A 20,096-nucleotide genomic window follows, 5' to 3' on the forward strand; every position below is an offset into this window, starting at 1 on the left:
CTGGTTGTAGGATTCTGATAGAAATGCATAAATGAATTAATGAATAAATAAATATGTATGTATATGTATGTGTACATAAAATATATTTTAAGCTGTGTTGAATCATGACCTAAACTTGCCTATTATTCCCACTCTAGGGCTAGAAATAAGCCCTACTGTTCCCACAAAAACTGCTCAGGAAGGCTCTCTATCCATCCACTTGTTTCATTGTTATCAAACTAATTTTACTTTATCCTCATAATTTCCATTTTTCCAATTTTCAAGAAGAAAAAAATCTAATCTGGTGCTGGGCCTTAGATCAAGTCTTCTGGAGAATGATGATCCCTAGGCACAAAGAGGGGTAACTGTTCTTATTAAAAAGATTTCACAGGCTTGATACAATGGCTCATGTTTATAACCCCAGCATTTTGGGAGGCTGAGGTGGGCGGATCACTTGAGCTCAGGAGTTCAAGACTAGCCTGGGCAACGTGGTAAAACCCCATCTCTACAAAAGATACAAAAATTAGCTGGGTGTGGTGGTGCATGCCTGTAATCCCAGCTACTTGTAGGGGCTGAGGCAGGAGGATCGCTTGAGCCTAGGAGGTTGAGGCTGCAGTGAGCCATGATCATGCCACTGCACTTCAGGCTTGATTGACAAAGTGAGACCCTGTCTCAAAAACAAACAAACAAACAAACAAAAAATGAAAAAAAAAAAAAGATTTCACAATATTCTAATTTATATGTCTAGATAAGCTTCTTTTTAAAAAAAGCATATTATCATCTAGTGAGCTGAGCACCGAATATAAGCCTAATACTTTTAGATATATCACTTCATTTAATTTTCATAAAAATCCTAAAGGTATGATTTACCAATATTTGTATTTTACAGTTAAAGTAAGTAAGATTCAGAGAGGTTAAGTAATTTCCCTGAAGGTCACTCAGCTAGTAAATGATAGAGCCAGGATTCAAACCTGGATACTTCTGACTAGAACTTGTATTCAGTTTTTTTCACTACACCAAACTGTCAACTAATTGAATAAGTAGCAATGACTCTGTGCATAAGAAGTAGCACATTTCTTTCTTAGTTTTGCCCTCTTATACTGAAAAAAGATTGTGTTCCCTTAACATATACTAACCAGCAGAGAAGGAAGGAAGCCCAGAAGAAAGATGGAGAACTGAGGAAATCAGGCTAAGATTAGAATTTCTTCAGGACACACAAGGATATATACCTCAAGTCTTGCAGAGTAGATAGCATTTTGAATCCTAGAGCTCACATGGCTTATGAGAAATAAAGAATGTTCATCCAGTCAGTCAAATGTTGTCTCATCTCCAACTGTGTATATACCAATATGCTAACTACATTAAGGGACACAAAAGTGAATTAACTGAGGGGATAGGACAAATGGATATAATCAGAAAATGTCAAAATTAGGTGGTATGTGATAAAAGCCAAGTGAGTTATACATTGTAAATGATTAAGAGATCAGGAGTAGTGAGCTGGGGAGATCAAAAGCCTTTATAAGGCCGGGCATGGTGGCTCACGCCTATAATCCCAGCACTTTGGGAGGCCGAGGTGGGTGGATCACCTGAGGTCAGGAGTTCGAGACCAGCCTGGCCAACGTGGTGAAACCCCGTCTCTACTAAAAATACAAAAAAATTAGCCAAGCAAGATGGTGCGTGCCTGTAATCCCAGATACTTGGGAGGCTGAGGCAAGAGAATCGCTTGAACCTGGAAGTCAGAAATTGCAGTGAGCCGAGATCGCACCACTGCACTCCAGCCTGGGTGACAGAGCCAGAATCCATCTCAAAAAAAAAAAAAAAAAAGCTTTATAAAGAAGTGGACTTGAGCTATGACTTCAGAAATCAAATACGTAAAATGTATAAGGAGTGTCTGGGGTAACTGGATGTAGTGTATGGTCTATATAGGAAATAACACTGGAAAGATAGTGGGGATCAAATACGTCCAAGACTGGAGACACAGAAATAGGCTAGTTCTGAAGGATACCACCATTTATCAGATCAGATGGCCTTCGAATTGCTTTGGGGGAAGGATAAGCACTTACAGAAAGAACTGTGAATACAGACAGAAGGTCAGGAAATCATTTTGGAGATGAAAATTTTAGAGGGCTATAGCATAATTTATGTCTGTTTTTTTCCCATAGGAACCATGTATGTATATGCTAGCTATCCAATCACACCAGCTCTCTGCATTCTTAACAGAGGGTCCTTTGTTCCAAACAGTAAGGCTCAAAAGAAACATAGTCTGATAAAATCACACTGAGATCAGTACTCCCAGCTGGTGCAAGGGCTGATGCCATTCCATAACACACCCTACAGGAAGCAGCCTGAGATACACAGCTGATTGATTTCCACAGCAGGAGCCTTGTGGCAGTGTGGGGTGGGGACTGGTCAGGCATAGAGAAAATTCTTCAGTCGCTGACTCAGATTAGTTCCCCAAGATCCTGACTCTATCTGTGTAAGTCACTCCCGGAAGCAACACTATTTCTTAACTAATTTTCTTAAAAGGAGAGGAAAACCACAGAAGCACCCCCAGCGAGTGGAACTATTTAATCAGTTAACTCTTACTTGTCATGGGATCTGAAGATGGCAAAAATCAAATTCCCTAGCTTTCTAGAAGTAAGCTGAATAATTCTTTCATTGTAAGGGGCCGTCGTCCTGTGTATTGTAGGTTGTTTAGCAGCACTTACTAGATGCCAGTAGCAGCTTTTCCAGTCATAACAATAAAAAATGTCTCTGGGCCAGGCACTGTGGCTCATTCCTGTAATACCAGCACTCTGAGAGGCTGAGGTAGGCAGATCATTTGAGCTCAGGAGTTCAAGGCTGGCCTTGGCAACATGGTGAAACCCTATCTCTACAAAAAATACAAAAATTAGCCAGGAATGGCAGCGTGCACCTGTAATTCCAGCTACTTGTGGGGCTGAGGCAGGAGGATCACTTGAGACTGGGAGGTCAAGGCTGCAGTGAGCCATGATTGTGCCACTGCACTCTAGCCTGGGTGATGGGAGTGAAACTGTTAAAAAAAAAAAAAAAAAAAAGGAGTGGCGGGGAGTGGGAGTCTCTGCAAAGCTATGCTTGGTTGACAACCACTGGTGTAGCATAAACTTTGGTGCCAAACAGACCTTCCCAATCCCAACTCTAATATTTACTTGCTATGTGGCTCGAACAAGTTATTTTAACCTCTTCAAGTCTTAAGTTTTCTTATCTGCAAAATAGGATTTTAAATGTCTGATTTAGAGTTTTTTTCAGAGATCATTTAGACTCAGATCTTTCTTACTGCATTTACCACTACATCAGTACCACTGTAATTCTCTGTATCTGTTTCCCTTACTATAGATGGTCTCTGACTTAACAATGGTTCAACTTAAGATTTTTCAACTTTATGATGGTGAAAGTGATATGCATTCAGTAGAAACCATACTTCAAATACCCAATCATTCAGTTTCTCTATTTCAGTACAATATTCAATAAATTACATGAGCGAGTCAGCACTTTATTATAAAATAGGCTTTCTGATAGATGATTTTGCCTAACTGTAGGCTAATGTAAGTGTCTGAGTATGTTTAAGGTAGGCTAAGCTGAGCTATGATGGTCAGTAGCTACTTTTTTTTTTTTTTGGAACGAAGTTTCGCTTGTTGCCCAGGCTGGAGCGCAATGGCATGATCTCAGCTCACTGCAACCTCTGCCTCCCGGGTTCAAGCGATTCTCCTGCCTCAGCCTCCTGAGTAGCTGGGATTACAGGCGCTCGCCACCATGCCCGGCTAATTTTTGTATATTTAGTAGAGACCGGGTTTCACCATGTTGACCAGGCTGGTCTTGAATTTCTGACCTCAGGTGATCCACCCACCTCGGCCTCCCAAAGTGCTGAGATGACAGGCATGAGCCACCATACCCGGCCGTCAGTAGGTACATTAAATGCATTTCTGACTTACAATATTTTCGAGTTATGATGGGTTTATCCAGACATAATGTCACTGTAAGTCAAGGCACATCTGTACACTGTTAACTAGAGACTATCTGAGACTCCAGTACCCACCACAAGGACTAGCACAGAGCAACTGCCCAGTAAGGATGGGTTAAAAGGAATATGGAATCACTTCCTTTTAACCTCCATCCATGAACCATCACCATGTGTAGCAAAGATCCATATTTCAAATGACATGACTGGTGGTAGAAAAATAGTTTATGACGTCCTAGAGAGTAAGTGTATTCCATTAACCTTCTATAGTCAATAAGAGAGACTCGTAGTTGAAAAGCACTTAGTGGTGGCAAAGTAGGGAGGGTGCACATTCTACCCATAGCTGGGTTTTTCCAACTGGGACAGCTGAGACTTGTGAAGAATCCATTCAGCAGGAGACAGCCCTTTACAGTGATGGTTTGGTGCAGTGACCTGACACAACTCCCTGTGGAAGTCATTTTATTCCTAGTAAACCAGTAACTCTAACAATAAACGGCCCTCTCTCATCGTACTTCCTAGAAGCTCATAGCTTATTAGCGAGCTTGAAAGTGCCCAGGATATTTTTCTGAAGCTCCAGAACCAGCCTAAGGCTGAGACCATTTACCATTCATTTCTAGGCACAGTGAGGATCAGTCCTTTTCTGCAAGTCTGTGCTTATCTTAACCATGTTTACTAATCAACTACTAAACGATCAATACATACAAGTTCTGCACAGGATACATTCTAGTTTTTCTGGAAACATATTTCTTCCTTCTTATACAAATGATAAATCTTAGTTGTGAATGCTACATACTGATACTGTATGTGAAGAATTTTAGTAAACTCAAATCCAACTGCTCAGTCCTTTTCTTTGGTTACAGATATATTTGTTTGTTGCTTTTTTTTTTTTTTTGAGATGGAGTCTCGCTCTGTCACCCAGGTTGGAGTGCAGTGGCGCGATGTCGGCTCACTGCAACCTCCACCTCCTGGGTTCAAGCAATTCTCCTGCCTCAGCCTCCTGTGTAGCTGGGACTACAGGCGCATGCCACCATGCCCGGCTAAGATGGCGTTTCACCATGTTGGCCAGAATGGTCTCGATCTCCTGACAGCGTGATCCACCTGCCTCAGCCTCCCAAAATGCTGGGATTACAGGCATGAGCCACTGCGCCTAGCCTGTTTGTTGCTTTAAAATCTCACCTTGCTATCAAATTTCCAGACAGATTTTTGTAAAATCTACCAATCCTTTCTTGATGATTTTACTACCTTCCATTCAATTTTACTACCTTCACTGGGGCATGAGGCTCCTTTAAGATGATGCAGTGGCTGCAAGCCTGGGATTTTGCTTGTGACACTGATATTTAAAATACAACTGGCAATACTTTAAAAGGGAGCTGGAAAAGGTTCAACATGAAGCAAACTTAAAGGCCTTAAAGGCTCCTTCACCTTCTCCACATCCAGTTGCTATGGTGGGGGTGGAGAGGATTATTACAGAGCATTGGAATTCTTTGTGGGGTGGGGAGGTGGGGGTGGTCACATAAGGGTTATAAATATCAGCAGCCAAACTCTTGGTTGGCTGTGGAGAACAACTGAGAGACTGTAGTCTCCCCTTAAAGGCACAGAACAAGGAAGCTCCCTGAAGTATGTCCACAAAGGAAGTTCCTCTTCTCTTTGGCAATGCATCATCAACCAAACACCTGCATCAACAACTGACAACTGTACGTAAATTCCAGCCAGGGAAAGTGACCAGGAGGTGTTAAGCCAGACACAGATTAAGGCCAGCAAAAATAAAGAATCCAGAGCCTGGCTTAAAGGAAAGCTGACTTAGAAGTGGTTGTTGCCACTACACACAGTCATAATCAGATTATCAGAAGGCTGCTTGTTACATAAATATTTAACTAGTAACCTATTCCACCTGAATTCTAAGTTTCCCATGTATAGGTGGCAATTTCTTCCAGGGCTATAGTTCTCAACAGAGGGTAATTCTGCCTTCCAGGGAGACATTTTTAGTTGTACAACTGGGAAGTTACTAGGTCAGAAATGCTGCTAAACAGCCTACAATGCACAGGACAGCTTCTCACAACAAAGAATTATCCAGTCCAAAATGTTGATAGTGGCAGGCAGAGGTGGTGGCGTGAGTGGCTGCCCCTTTCCTCCCCACCCACCCCCAAAAAATGTCAATAGTGCTGAAATTGAGAAATCCATTTTAGGATACTGTCTTTATTTCCTTGGACCCTAGTTCCTATTTGGAGTAGCTTTGTTTAAGGAAGAAAGGAAAAAACCAAGACAGGCCAAAGAAGGGTCAGCACAAGGTGGGGGTTGGCAGGGATAGAGGATACCCACTCATCTTGGTAAAGCTGGGGAAACCTAAACCTCCAGGTGATAGACAGGTCATACCAAGTGTGATTTCCTGTCTCTCCAAGGGCAGGTAGATAACGCTAACCTCATTTGCTCTATCCTCCAGTGACTCACTCTCAGGCAGGTGTACTAACTGCCAAAAACGTACATGAGCTGATACTGTCCTTGTAATCATTTGAAAGGAAGGAGTAAACTGGCAGTCTTTCAACTCCATGCTGGGCCCTGTCTTCCAGGGCTTTTCTTTTTCTTTTTCTTTTTTTGGAGACGGAGTCTCTTTCTGACACCCAGGCTGGAGTGCAGTGGTGCGATCTCGGCTCACTGCAACTTCTGCCTCCCAGGTCCAAGCCATTCTCCTGCCTCAGCCTCCCCAAACAGCTGAGACTACAGGCATGTGCCACCATGCCCAGCTAATTTTTGTATTTTTAGTAGATACAGGGTTTCACCATCTTGGCCAGGCTCGTCTCGAACTCCTGACCTCAGGTGATCCACCCACCTCAGCCTTCCAAAGTACTGGGATTACAGGCATGAGCCACCGCCCCCAGCCTCTTCCAAGGCTTTTCTCATGTGCACATGAAGATGCCTAAGCTTGCTTTCTATGTGGCAATAAATAAATAAATAAATAAATAAATAAATAAATAAATCAAATGAAGGCGTTTACAAGACTTTCTTATTCTGTTTTCATAGTAGGATACCTAGGTCCCCCGGTAGAAACTTCAAGTATACTGAGACCCTGATCCTGGGCTCTGCTCAACCTGAATTAGGAATGAAAATAATCCTAAGGAAGCCTGATGCTGCACCTATTAGAACCCAGCAGCCCAGCCTCAAAGACAAGAAAGGAAAAGACCAACTGGTTTGGGTGCTTTATATGCACCACTGGGTGAAGTGAACCACTATGAGAAACTCGCAGACCCTAAAGAGGTCTGTGAGTCAATTTTTCCCATTGTTCGTTCGTTCGTTCTTTCTTTCTCTTTCTTTCTTTTCTTTCCTTCCTTCCTTCCTTTCTTTTCTTTCTCTCTTTCTTTCTCTCTCTCTCTCTCCCCCTCCCTCCCTCTCTCTCTCTGTCTTTCTTTCTTTTTTTTTGAGACAGGGTCTCACTCTGTTACACGCTGGACTGCAGTGGCATGGACGCAGCTCACTGCAGCGTCAACGTCCTAGGATCAAGGGATCCTCCTGCGTCAGCCTCCTGTGTAAGCTGGGACCACAGCATGTGCCGTCATGCCTAGCTAATTTATTTATTTTTTGTAGAAGGGCCGCCTCACTTTGTTGCCCAGGCTGGTCTCAAACTCCTGGGCTCAAGTGATCTGCCCACATCAGCCTCCCAGAATGCTATGATTATAGGTGTGAGCCACTGTGCCTGGCCCCATTGTTCATTCTTATCACTGAGAGGTAGAATGCCAAGTCTGAAGCATGACCCAAATACACAACAATATAAATACATATGAAAAACAAGTGAATGAAGGTGCATCCAGGTTTCTTGATACTGCTCACCAGTATGATGCCCAAACCATCAAATACTTTCTGAGTGAGAAGTCACATGGTTCTTGGGGGGAGCAGGGGGCAAAGGAGGGGTTGGTTTAAGATTCAGAATGATCTCAGTTCAAGTAAAACCTACATAGGGAATTTCAAAATGAGGAAAATCTCTTGTTATCATCAGAGACTTAACATATATATATATATATATATATATATTTTTTTTTTTTTTTTTTTTTTTACCCTTCCCAGGAAGGTCACTCTAGGGGAATTCTTTGGCTCAAGTTTCAGTGATAAAAAGGTCCTTCCTTTCTTATTAGCCTCCTGTTAGACACATACAATTCCTTTTCCTCAATAACCAGACTCCCTTGTTCAGGAAAACGGAATTTCCTGAAGAGATTTGCCAAAGTCTTTTCTTTCCAGCTTTCTGAAAACAAGCTCAATCCTCTCATTAGTGATTTCTAGAATGGCTTCTTCCTTTCTACTTCCAACAGAGAGCTGAACCTGGTAAAGATCCTAACTCAGGAAGCCTGAGATCTCTGCCTGGTTTGAGTGGAAAGGAACTCTCTTCCACTCCCATGTGATAGAATCTGGTCAGCCAGTGAGGACCTACTAATCATTCAGAAGCAACTGAGGGAAAGCCTTTCCTAGGAATAATGTATTTTAGTATTCCACATTCATTTAAGGAAGAAATAATTTTCCCCACAGACTGCAGATCCATGGATCTATCAGCAAGACTGTACAGTCCCAAGTAAGACTGGGGGGTTCTTCACAGGCCTAACTCATCTGTCTATTCTAGCTCCCATGGAGTTAGCTGGGTTAAAGCAGAGTTTCCGTCTCCCAGATTCATATCCTCTTCTCTTGTGCAGATTCTGTGCTAAAAGTAAGATTCCATTAAAAAAAGAGCTGAAAACTTACAGCTAATGCTGTTTTTAAAAATATTTATCTTCATCTTTGTTTTTACCTTATTAAAAATAATTTGAATCTGAAAACAGAGTCATACTTTATAAATCTGGTCTGCTGCTGGAGTAAGGAAAGATTAATCTATGGCTGGACTATAATACATTAACCCAGGAACTCCACACTCAAATCATGAAAATGACTCAGTCCTCAGAATGGGTCCAAAAAGACCTTCCCTTTATGCGGCCTCCCGGGGACTATGGAACTGACACACAGAATTTTTCTCCTCTCATTGTTTTCACTTCCGATGAGCTCAGCATGAGTTCAGCCAAGAATATGCTCCTCCCCTCCTGACCAAAGATTTTTGCTGGGAGAAGGCAAAAACTCTTTCCAAAGCTTTTGACTTCCCTACAAGGTGGACAGGTGGAACAGGGCTTTTGATTTGCATCCCCAACTTGAGGGTGGATACTGATCATTTTATGGTAACTACCTACTGACTTGACAATGGACTACACACAGGACACTCCACCACCCTTCTCCCTTCTCCCACTCTTCTTCCAGGCTTGCCTTGTCAACACCAGTCCACTGTTGATGAACACACTCTGCAAGAGCCCAGCCGATCAGTGTCCAGTCCCAGCCTTCACATCCAGAGTATCTGAGGTGGAAGGCTTATTTTTAGAAATCAGTGAAACGAATTTGGCTATGACAAGCAACTAAGTGCTATTGAACTCTGAGCACTATTAGACAACATACTAGGATAGAAATAAGATAAAGTAATGCCCAGTAATTTTTTGAAATCTTCCAGCAACATCAAAAGTCAGAATGTCTCTAGAAACCAAGGATTAAATGAAAAGGAAAAGATGACTTGTCCTCAAATCCAAACACTATTTATGCCTGCATGTGGACTCTGTACATTTTAGCTCATATCTAATGCAATTTTAACAGGCCTGTTTATCTCATTTTCTAGCTCAGTGAAGATTAGAAGGGAGGAATAGACTACACAGACCAAATGACAGCAGTGAAAAGTGATAGCAGTAAGAAATAATAACCAATATCATGGTGGTGGGCAGAAATCCCGAAATTACCTCCTCCTCTCCACACACACATGCACAGCCAATCCAACCAGTACAATACTATAGAGGCCCTAAACAATAACTTCAATATAGAAATCAAAGTGCACAGTAATTTGGGAATACTTAATACAAAGCAGCTCCAAATGTGTCTCACATCCTTGAGAATATCACCATAGTATAGACAGTACAACCATTTAAATAATGTTAACCTGCACTCATTAAAAAAAACTTATGCATAATACATATTTAGAAAATTAGGCAAATTGAGTTTAAAATAATTCCTATATAAACCAGAACCTGGTTAGATGAAACTATTTTGTGTGGTTTTTTTTTGAGAAGGAGTCTCACTCTGTCACCCAGGCTGGAGTGCAGTGGCGCCATCTTGGCTCACTGCAAGCTCCACCTCCCAGGTTCATGCCATTCTCCTGCCTCAGCCTCCCGAGTAGCTGGGACTACAGGCGCCTGCCACCACACCCGGCTAATTTTTTGTATTTTTTTTTAGTAGAGACAGGGTTTCACCGTGTTAGCCAGGATGGTCTCGATCTCCTGACCTCGTGATCCACCCGCCTCGGCCTCCCAAAGTGCTGGGATTACAGGCGTGAGCCACTGCACCCGGCTGATAAAACTATTTTGGAGCCTAAAGGGATAAGTTTCAGTTTTCTAAAAACTTCATTGAGTTGGTTAGATGGTTAATTCTAAATAGCCTGGATGCAAGTAAATTGGATAACTGAAGCATACCTGTAGAAGAAAGTCTCTGCTTTTGAGACACTTATAACAAAAGAGGAAAGAAAAATGTGCAAGCTGAAACAGGGAAGGCCACACTACCACTAGAAAGGAAGTTTCTAAGAGGAATGCACTGCTTCACGGGTTTAAGTTTTCTCTACCTACCCTTTCCTTATCTGGGTGCCTCAAGAAACCCAAATACGATGACTCCTCTTGCTCAAAATTGTACTATCTCCAAACATGGTAAGAAGGCCTTCAGCCAATGTCCCACTTTAGTGCTGAATTTCTCCTAAGCTCCTAGAGGGGCCCTTCTGAAACAGCCACATTTTTGCACTTGGATCCTGTCTACAAAACTGTGACGTCTCTAGGACTACGTGGCTCTGAGCTGGTGTCAACATTACCTCTGCATCCATGTTTTTAAGATAAATAACGCTGGCAAGCAGGGTCTCTGAGATCACAATTTTACTTTAATGGCAGGAGTGTTAACTGTGTAAGCAGGAATAATTAACTCTAGTGATGGAAACAAAGTGCTGAAAGTATCCTTTCCAAATCTATTCCATGTACAGTGGCAGAGTGAGAGACTTTTACGTATTTACAACAAGGAAGACTCTAGGGGCAACAGGTTAATATAGTGAGAACCAAGATCCAACAGATGTGCTCCTAACCCAGTAAATCCACACTTTTGGGTCATGTAATCATCTCCTGTTACTTTAATTTATACTCACACAATCTCAGGAATGGAGATTTTGGCTCAGGCAAAGAATTAAAGTATTTTTGCAATTAAGGCAGTACTTCTCAAACTTCTTTCCTATAGGCAAAGAACTTGTACTCTTGAGGAGTCTGGGATATATTATTAAGCTGCTTACTATATAAATGGGAGATTTATTTGAAGTGTCATGTTTTATCTTAACAATTAATGATAATTTTATGTTTTATTCCATAATATATCACATATACATCAATATCCTCCCCTAAAATCTGTGTAAAATAAACCCTTTAGGAAGATGAGACTATGTTTAACTTACGGCTTTTCATACCTCAATTTGAAAAACAGGGGGCTGAGTGCGGTGACTAATGCCTGTAATCCCAGCACTTTGGGAGGCTAGGGCGGGTGGATCACTTGAGGTCAGGAGATCGAGACCAGCCTGGCCAATATGGTGAAACCCCATCTCTACTAAAAATATAAAAATTAACCAGGCGTGGTGGTGAGCGACTGTAACCCCAGCTACTTGGGAGGCTGAGGCAGGAGGATCACTTGGACCCCGGAGGTGGAGGTTTCAGTGAGCCTAGATCGCCCCACTGCACTCCAACCTGGGCTACAGAGCAAGACTCTGTCTCCAAAAAAAACAAAAAACAAAAAACCAGAGACCTGAAGATACATTCACTGCTATTACAAAATCTGGTAATCTGAAATCTCAAGAAATCCTAAGAGGAAATTCTTAGAGTAAGAGATAAGACTTGGACATTTCTTTCTATATCCTTAATTGGTTATAAAGACTGAAATAAACTACAATAGAAAAATGCTCTGGCTGGGCGTGATGGCTCATGCCTGTAATCCCAACACTTTGGTAGGCTGAGGTGGGCGGATTGCCTGAGCTCAGGAGTTTGAGACCAGCCTGGGAGACATGGTGAAACCTCGTCTCTACAAAAAATACAAAAAATTAGCCGGGTATGGTGGCGCCTGTGGTCCCAGCTCCTTGGGAGACTGAAGTGGGAGGATTGCTTGAGCCTATGAGGTCGAGTCTGCAGTGAGCCGAGATCGCACCACTGCACTCCAGCCTGGGTGAGAGAGAGAGACCCTGTCTCAAAAAAAAAAAAAAAAAAAGAAGAAGAAGAAGAAGAAGAAGAAGAAGAAGAAAAAGAAAAAGAAAAATGCTCAAACCAGTTTGCTCAGAAGTCCGAGAGACTATTTAGTCTTCAGACAGTGTGCTTTCATGGTGATGGAAGTGACAATAATAAAACTAGGGACAGAAGTTAAAATGTATACTTGACTGGTTTCCAAGTTACAAGCAAATAAATACATGTAAAAGAAAAAGAAAAACAAGGTTCAGACTTACTTTAAAATCTGCTAATTGTTGGTTGATGATTTCCACTTCGGTCCCCACTACCCACTGGAGGGCCTCTGCCTCCTCTGCTGCTGTGGTCGCGTCATTGAGTCCTTTCAATTTCCTGTAGAAGTCCTCTACACGGCCTAGTGTCAGTTCCAGCTGTTCCTGACGAGCTTTCCCCCTCTCTGTCAGTTTGCCACACTGTTTGTTCAGGGCTTCTAGCTCCCTTTTGAGACCTAACAAATCCAGAGTCCCCTCTTCTTCTAGCATATGTCGACACTCTGCTTCAGAGGCCTCTATGTCTAATTTGAGGATGTGAATTTTGTTAAGGAATAGCCGGACATCCTCGATTTGGGACTGGAGGCTATCAGTGTCTCTGCCAATAGCACCCATGCCATCTAGCTCATCATCCAGGTCTGCCAATTGAGAGAACATCTCTCGGACCCGGCAGTGAAACTGGCCAATCCCCTCCAGCTTGTTTTCCATCATCACACAACCACTGTTCACTCTTTGCTTAACTTCGAGGAACTCTTGCTGGGCAACCTCAGCTTGATGGAGAAGTTGAGAAGCATCAGATCCATCTGGGGCATCTTCTACCAGACCCTGAGTAAAGTTCCTCAGATAGTCTACCTGAGGCTCTAGGGCCTGCAGCACTTCCTGTTGAGCTCTTAGCTTCTCCAGGTTCTTGTTGCTACAGGCTTGAGAACCCAGAGCATCAAAGATCTCAAGTTGGTGTTTGGCTCCTTCAACCTTCTTTTCAATATTCTTAAAGCTTTCCTGGAACTCCTTGAGCCTCTGAGTCATTTCTTCGAGTGACCCTGTTTTGGCCTGCAGCTCTTCTGTAACAGCATCCATGTTCTGGTTGATCCCAGCCTTCTCATCCCGGATTCCATCCTCATCTGCTTCTGAAGAATTGATCAGAATGTCAGCAGCACTATTCAATATTTCCAGCAGGGAGCGGCGCTTCTCCACCTCACTCAGCATAGCCTTTGATCTTAGGAGACTGGACTCTAGCTGCACTGGATCCAGAGTGACTCGCAACTCAGACATCTTAGCTTTACAATCTTCTATCCATGGCACAAGGTCTTCCACATGCCACTGATATTTCTGAGCTTTCTGCATACAATCCTTGAGCCTGGATTGTCTGTCTGCAGTTTTTTTACTAAGCTCTTCCCAATGGTTTTTGAGCTCAACCAACTGGTTTTGTAGAGTCCTTTTCTCTTCTCCAGGAGGTACAGAAAGAAGTAGAGATTCCCCTTCAGCCACAATCACCTCATAGGAGCCACTGTGTTGATTAAGACTTTTCTGAAACTCTTCATTCTCCTGTAGCTGAGACTGTAGCCGCTCCAATTTTGCAGAAATTGGGCAGTTTTTTGCTTGCTGGCTTTGTTTATCATCCAACCAGGTCCTCAACTCATCAAACATTTGCTGGAACTGCTGGGTGCTGGCAAGAGCTGCCTGGAGTCTGTTCATGCGATCGGCTGAAATGAGAAAATAAAATTGAAATCAATAAAGCCTGAACCCTGGCATTTAAAATGTTTGCTGAGAGAATACGGTCTAATCTTGGGGGAAGGGAACTAATGTTACTTGAGGGCCTACCAAAAAGAGGCATATAATTAGGCTCCTTCATATACACTATCTTATTTAATCCTCGTATCAACCTTGTAAGGTGATCTAAGTAACAGAAGTAAACTTTGACTTCTAGCTGGTAAACGTGAAAGTCATAAACAGTTCCAGAAAAATAAATAATAAATTAATGACACAATTTTTCTTCTACCAAGTTATCATAAGAAGTCCAGAAGCAGCCGGGTGCAGTGGCTCATGCCTGTAATCCCAGCACTTGGGGAGGCTGAGGTGGGAGGATCAGTTGAGCCCAGGAGTTCAAGACTAGCTTGGGCAACAAAGCAAGACCTCGTCTCTACTAAAAATAAAAATAATCACTGGGTGCGGTGGCTCACGCCTGTAATCCCAGCACTTTGGGAGGCCAAGGCGGGCAGATCATGAGGTCAAGAGTTCGAGACCAGCCTGGCCAACATGGTGAAACACTGTCTCTACTAAAAATACAAAAATTAGCCAGGCATGGTGGCACGTGCTTGTAGTCCCAGCTACTTGGGAGGCTGAGGCAGGAGGATTGCTTGAACCGAGGAGGCGGAGGTGGCAGTGATCCAAGATCGTGCCACTGCACTCCAGCTGGGGCGACAGAGTGAGACTCTGTCTCAAAAAAAAAAAAGAAAAAAAAATCAGCTGGGCATGGTGGCGTGTGTCTATAGTCCCAGCTACTTGGGAGGCTGAGGTGGGAGGATCACTTGAGCCCAGGAGATTGAGGGTGCAGTGAGCCATGATCGCACTACTGTACTCCAGCCTGGGTGACAGAGCGAGACCCTGTGTGTGTGGTGTGCATAATATTAAAAAAAAAAAAAAGTGGGTATCAATGAGAGTATATGTGGAACTCCATTTATTAGTACATCTATGGGGATGAATCTCTACTTGCTGACTGAAATTTTATTAGAGCTTTTATCTTTAGGACTATGCTATGTAAACCTTCACATTTTTAAGCGTTCACTGTGTAACAACTACAGCAGTTCTCACTGCAACTAGGAGAAGGAATCGGTTTAACACCATTCTGAGTCTACAAATTAACGTAAGGGAATCCTAGAATCTTGGGACTACTCCTAATCCATTCCTTCTTTCTGCTTGCCTCTAATAATGGCAGAAGTATGTTTTTCACCCCAACTTACCTGCAAGGTCTTCTAAACCTTGGAGAGGCAGGGCAACTGTCTCCAAACGCTTCTTCAGTTCATCCTTGAGGTACTGCTCACCAATGAGCACTGAGAGTTCATCGCACAGTGTCTGAGCCTCCTTAACCTCGTGGTCTAACTGCTCCAAGTCAGATCGAATTTCACTGGTCTCTTCCAATTGCTGCTTTACAGCCTCTGGTTGGGTGCTGATAGCTGACTGGACACTCAGCCGTTGTCCAACTGCCCTCACCTTCTCTGATAAGTCCTGGAGCAGTTCCTGGTACTGGGTGCTCTTAACAATAGCTTGGTCAATTTGGCTGGAACGGGAGTTGAGTTTGTCAGTCAGCTCAACCCATTTCTGATTGATGCTCTGGAGTTCTTTCTGTACTTGGCTGGTGGACAGAGAGACATCTCCAGGGCCTGTTAGGATGCCCTGAGCTGCCTCATTCAGTTGCTCATGCTGTTGCCTGCGTGCTTCAAATTCCTTTAGCATAAACTGAAACAGAAATGACACCAAGATGTTTAGACAGGAAAAAAACAGATCTATCTAAAAGCAGTGTCAGGCCAGGCACAGTGGCTCATGCCTGTAATCGCAGCACTTTGGGAGGCCGAGGTGGGAGGATCACTTGAGGTCAGGAGTTCAAGACCAGCCTGGCCAACGTGGCGAAACCCCGTCTCTACTAAAAATACAAAAATTAGTGGGGCGTGCTGGTGAACACCTGTAGTCCCAGCTACTCAGGAGGCTGAGGCACGAGAATTGCTTGAACCCAGGAGGCCGAGGTTGCAGTGAGCTGAGGCAGCACCACTGCACTCCAGCCTGGGCAACAGAGTGAGACCTTGTCTCCAAAAAAGAAAAAGCAGTGTCAAAACAAAAACTGATGTTGGATTGTGCCAAATAGTGCCAACTACTTTAAAAATATAAGCCAGAAAACTAAAGGACCGGGCTATTAGGCTGAGGCAGTATCACTTAACAATTGCTTAATAAAAACTTACTTTGAAAGGATCACTGATTGTTCCTATTTTATTTCTTTTCCTTATTTGTCCCATTCTGTTTCAATGTCAGTTACTAAGGCCAGACACGGCTGATAAATTAAAGTTGGCATTCATCTGCTTTGCCATGCAATACCCAAGCCTCTGAAATGGGAGTTCAGAACACTGGATCCCAGAGCCAGCTGTATTACTAGCTGGGCTTTCCATGTCAACTCTCAGTGTCTGTTTTTCTTAGTTTCTTTCTTAGAATTCGAAGAGCATATACAATCTGTATTTTATAATACAGCATAATTAGACAAAGAGCTTCTTTAAGGCAATGACTATGGCTTTTTTTTCTTTTCCTATCCCTTGCTGCTTTCATCAAAAAAGTTAAGATTACAGGATCTGGAGTCAGACTGCCTGTGTTCAAATCCTGGTTCTGTCACCTACTAGCTGTATGACCTTAGGCAAGATTTCATAAGTTCTCAAACCCCAGCTTCCTCATCTGTAAAATGAGGACAGTAAAGTACTTATTTTGGCTGTTATAAGGATTAAATGAGATAATTTATAGAAAGTACTCAGTATTTACACTGCACAAAAATAAATAAGACATAGCCTCACGAAATGAAAAATGTGTAAACAATGAACTATAATAAAATGTAACAAAAGTAAAAATGATTAAACTCTGATGTGAACACGCAACACAGAACTGTGAAAGCATGGAATAGGGTGACTAATTCCGCTGGGGATGACAAATGGCAGAAGACAGAAATTAGGAAAGGCTCCCTAGATGTGACAATAAAGAACGAGCAGTTCTCCAAGCAGAGCAGAGATTAAGGCTGGTGAAAGGCACTTCAGGGGAGGGTCTAGGATTAGCAGACATACAGAGATCAAAACCATTTTCATAATAATACTAAGATGTTATTTGCCTTTTAAAATTTCTGCGCTGTCACAAATGTTCAATGATGTTTCCCAGAGGCTACATGGCATTCGATATTGTAACAGATATGCAGAAGCAGATATAAGAATAGCCTATTAAGCCAGAAATTAAGATTTGCAAAGACATAAAACAATGCCACTTTTTTTTTTTTTTGAGACGGATTGTCGCTCTGTTGCCCAGGCTGGAGTGCAGTGGCGCGATCTCGGCTCACTGTCAGCTTCGCCTCCCGAGTTCATGCCATTCTCCTGCCTCAGCCTCCCGAGCAGCTGGGACTACAGGCACCCGCCACCACACCCGAATAATTTTTTGTATTTTTAGTAGAAACAGGGTTTCACTGTGCTAGCCAGGATGGTCTCGATCTCCTGACCTCGTGATCTGCCTGCCTCGGCCTCCCAAAGTGCTGGGATTACAGGCATGAGCCACCGTGCCCGGCCAATACCACTCTTATTATCAAACTTTTATGTTTTGGAAAATGCTATTTTTTCATTAAAAATATGTTATTTACGTTAATGTGATGGTTTTATCATTGCTATTTTAAAAATTTAAATATATACTTTTAAAATTCCTCAGTATTTTAATACAATAAATGTTAATAGATAAACACAAGCTCTTGGGGATCCTCAGTAATTTTTCAGAGAATAAAAGGGGTTCTTGAAGCCAAAAAGTTTGAAAATCCCGGACTAGAAAAATATTTGTAAGTAGACTAAATAGGACTCAATAATTACCTGGATGCAGGAACTAAAAGAAGCAGTTCCTTCAAAAAGTACTCTTAGGTCTTAATTTAAGGAACCTGGTAAGTTGAGACGACATGGACCAGGCTGCGGGAGAATGTAAAAGAAGTAAAAGCCTCCAGGCAGGATTTCATTGGGAATGACATAATTTTGACCAACCTAAATTTCTTTCTTTTTTGAAGCAGTTTTTGCTCTGTTGCCCAGGCTGGAGTGCAGTGGCACCATCTTGGCTCATAACAACCTTCATCCCGTGGGTTCAAGCAATTCTCCTGCCTCAGCCTCCCGAGTAGCTGGGACTACAGGCACCTGCCACCACGCCCGGCTAATTGTTGTATTTTTAGTAGAGGCAAGGTTTCACCATGTTGGCCAGGCTGGTCTTGAACTCCTGACCTCAGGTGATCCACCCACCTTGGCCTCCCAAAGTGCTAGGATTATAGGTGTGAGCCACTGCACCCGGCCTGACCAACCTAAATTTCTATGATGTTAGGCACTTAAATCAATTTTTTTGAGGTTTGATCACAGAAAATCCTATGTAAAGCCAGCAGATATAAGATATTAAGTAATGTGGATCACTATCACAGGGGATTACAAGTAAAAAAAAATTTTTTTTTTTGAGACGGAGTCACGCTCTACTGTCCAGACAGGAGTGCAGTGGTACGATCTGGTCTCACTGCAACCTCAGCCTCCTGGGTTCAAATGATTCTCCTGCCTCAGCCTCCCAAGTAGCTGGGATTTCAGGCACGTGCCACCACGCCTGGCCAATTTTTTGTATTTTTAGTAGAGACAGGGTTTCATTGTGTTAGCCAGGATGGTCTTGATCTCCTGACCTTGTGACCCGCCCACCTTGACCTCCCAAAGTGCTGGGATTACAGGTGTGAGCCACCACGCCCAGCCAAAAGTAAAATGTAATTCCACAATTTAGTCAGAAAAACTCCCCATTCTCATATCTACTCATCTTACTGTCTCTATTAATAATAGAGTTTTTGACTGTTTACTATTTTACAGGCACCATGATTAACACTTTATAAATACCTCATTTAAACTGAGACTCTGAGAGATTAAATGACTTGTCCAGGATCACATGAAATCTACTTACTGGGAGAAACATTCAAACCCAGTTTCATGTGATTCCAATTTCTTTGTTGCTATATTGCTCACCTGGACCTGTTGCTTTTGTGCATTCAACATGTTGGGGTCAATAGACAGGGGCCCCAGCACTCCCATCATCAGTTCTTTCTCCATCAGCCACGGCCGGAGCTGGGATTCTGCAGCCTGGAAGCAGGCCAGATGACTTGCAGATTCCTCTAGCTGCCTTTGCCGAGCCACAGTAACCTCAGTGGCCCTTTCCCATCGGGAATCTGTAGAGAGGAAATGAGGGAATGTATTCCTTTACATTATCAACAACTGGCCTGGTCCCTAAGTTATGTTCCTAATATACTGCAGGAAATGACCCCAGAAGCGTTATTTATTTATTTACTTATTTGAGACAGTGTCTCACTCTATCACCCAGGATAGAGCAGTGGCACGATCATGGCTCACTGAAGTCTCAACCTCCTGGGCCCAAGTGATCCTCCCACCTCAGCGTCCCAAGTAGCTGGGACTATAGGCGTGTGCCACCATGCCCAGTTAATTTTATATTTTTTGTAGAGACGGGATCTCCCTATGTTGCCCAGGCTGTTCTTGAACTCCTCAAGTGGGAAAATCACTTGAGCCCAAGAGTTCAAGGCCAGCTTGGACAACAAAGCAAGACCCTATCTTTACCAAAAAAATTTAAAAATTGGCTAGTTGTGGTAGCACATGCTTGTGGTCCCACTTACTCAGGAGGCTGAAGCAGGAAGACTGCTTGAGCCAGGGAAGTCGAGGCTGTAGTGAGCTATATTGTGCCACTGTACTCCAGCCTGGGTGACAGAGCAAGACCCTGCCCCCCCCCCCAAAAAAAAAAAAAAAGGCCAGGCATGGTGGCTCACACCTGTAATCCCAGCACTTTGGGAGGCCGAGGTGGGTGGATCACTTGAGGTCGGGAGTTCGAGACCAGCCTGACCAACATGGAGAAACCCCCTCTCTACTAAAAATACAAAATTAGCTGGGCATGGTGGCGCATGCCTGCAATGCCAGCTACTCGGGAGGCTGAGGCAGGAGAATCGCTTGAAGGGAGGCGGAGATTGCGGTGAGCCGAGATCATGCCATTGCACTCTAGCCTGGACAACAAGAGCAA

At 43.1% G+C, this 20,096-nt stretch overlaps 1 protein-coding gene across 39 annotated transcripts in view; it reads right to left on the bottom strand.

Annotated features, from left to right (window-relative positions):
* Positions 1-20,096, bottom strand: part of MACF1 (microtubule actin crosslinking factor 1) — a 378,870-nt gene that overhangs the window by 85,371 nt on the left and 273,403 nt on the right. For all 39 annotated transcript variants that reach the window (XM_063782390.1, XM_063782385.1, XM_063782389.1 and 36 more), the window contains 3 exons: positions 19,040-19,239; positions 15,242-15,737; positions 12,513-13,984 (listed from right to left, as the gene is read on the bottom strand). In XM_063782390.1, coding sequence (XP_063638460.1) covers positions 12,513-13,984; positions 15,242-15,737; positions 19,040-19,239 — 2,168 coding nt within the window. The remainder of the gene's footprint in view (positions 1-12,512; positions 13,985-15,241; positions 15,738-19,039; positions 19,240-20,096) is intronic.

Source organism: Pan troglodytes, chromosome 1 (genome assembly GCF_028858775.2).
Source record: "Pan troglodytes isolate AG18354 chromosome 1, NHGRI_mPanTro3-v2.0_pri, whole genome shotgun sequence".
NCBI lineage: Eukaryota > Metazoa > Chordata > Mammalia > Primates > Hominidae > Pan > Pan troglodytes.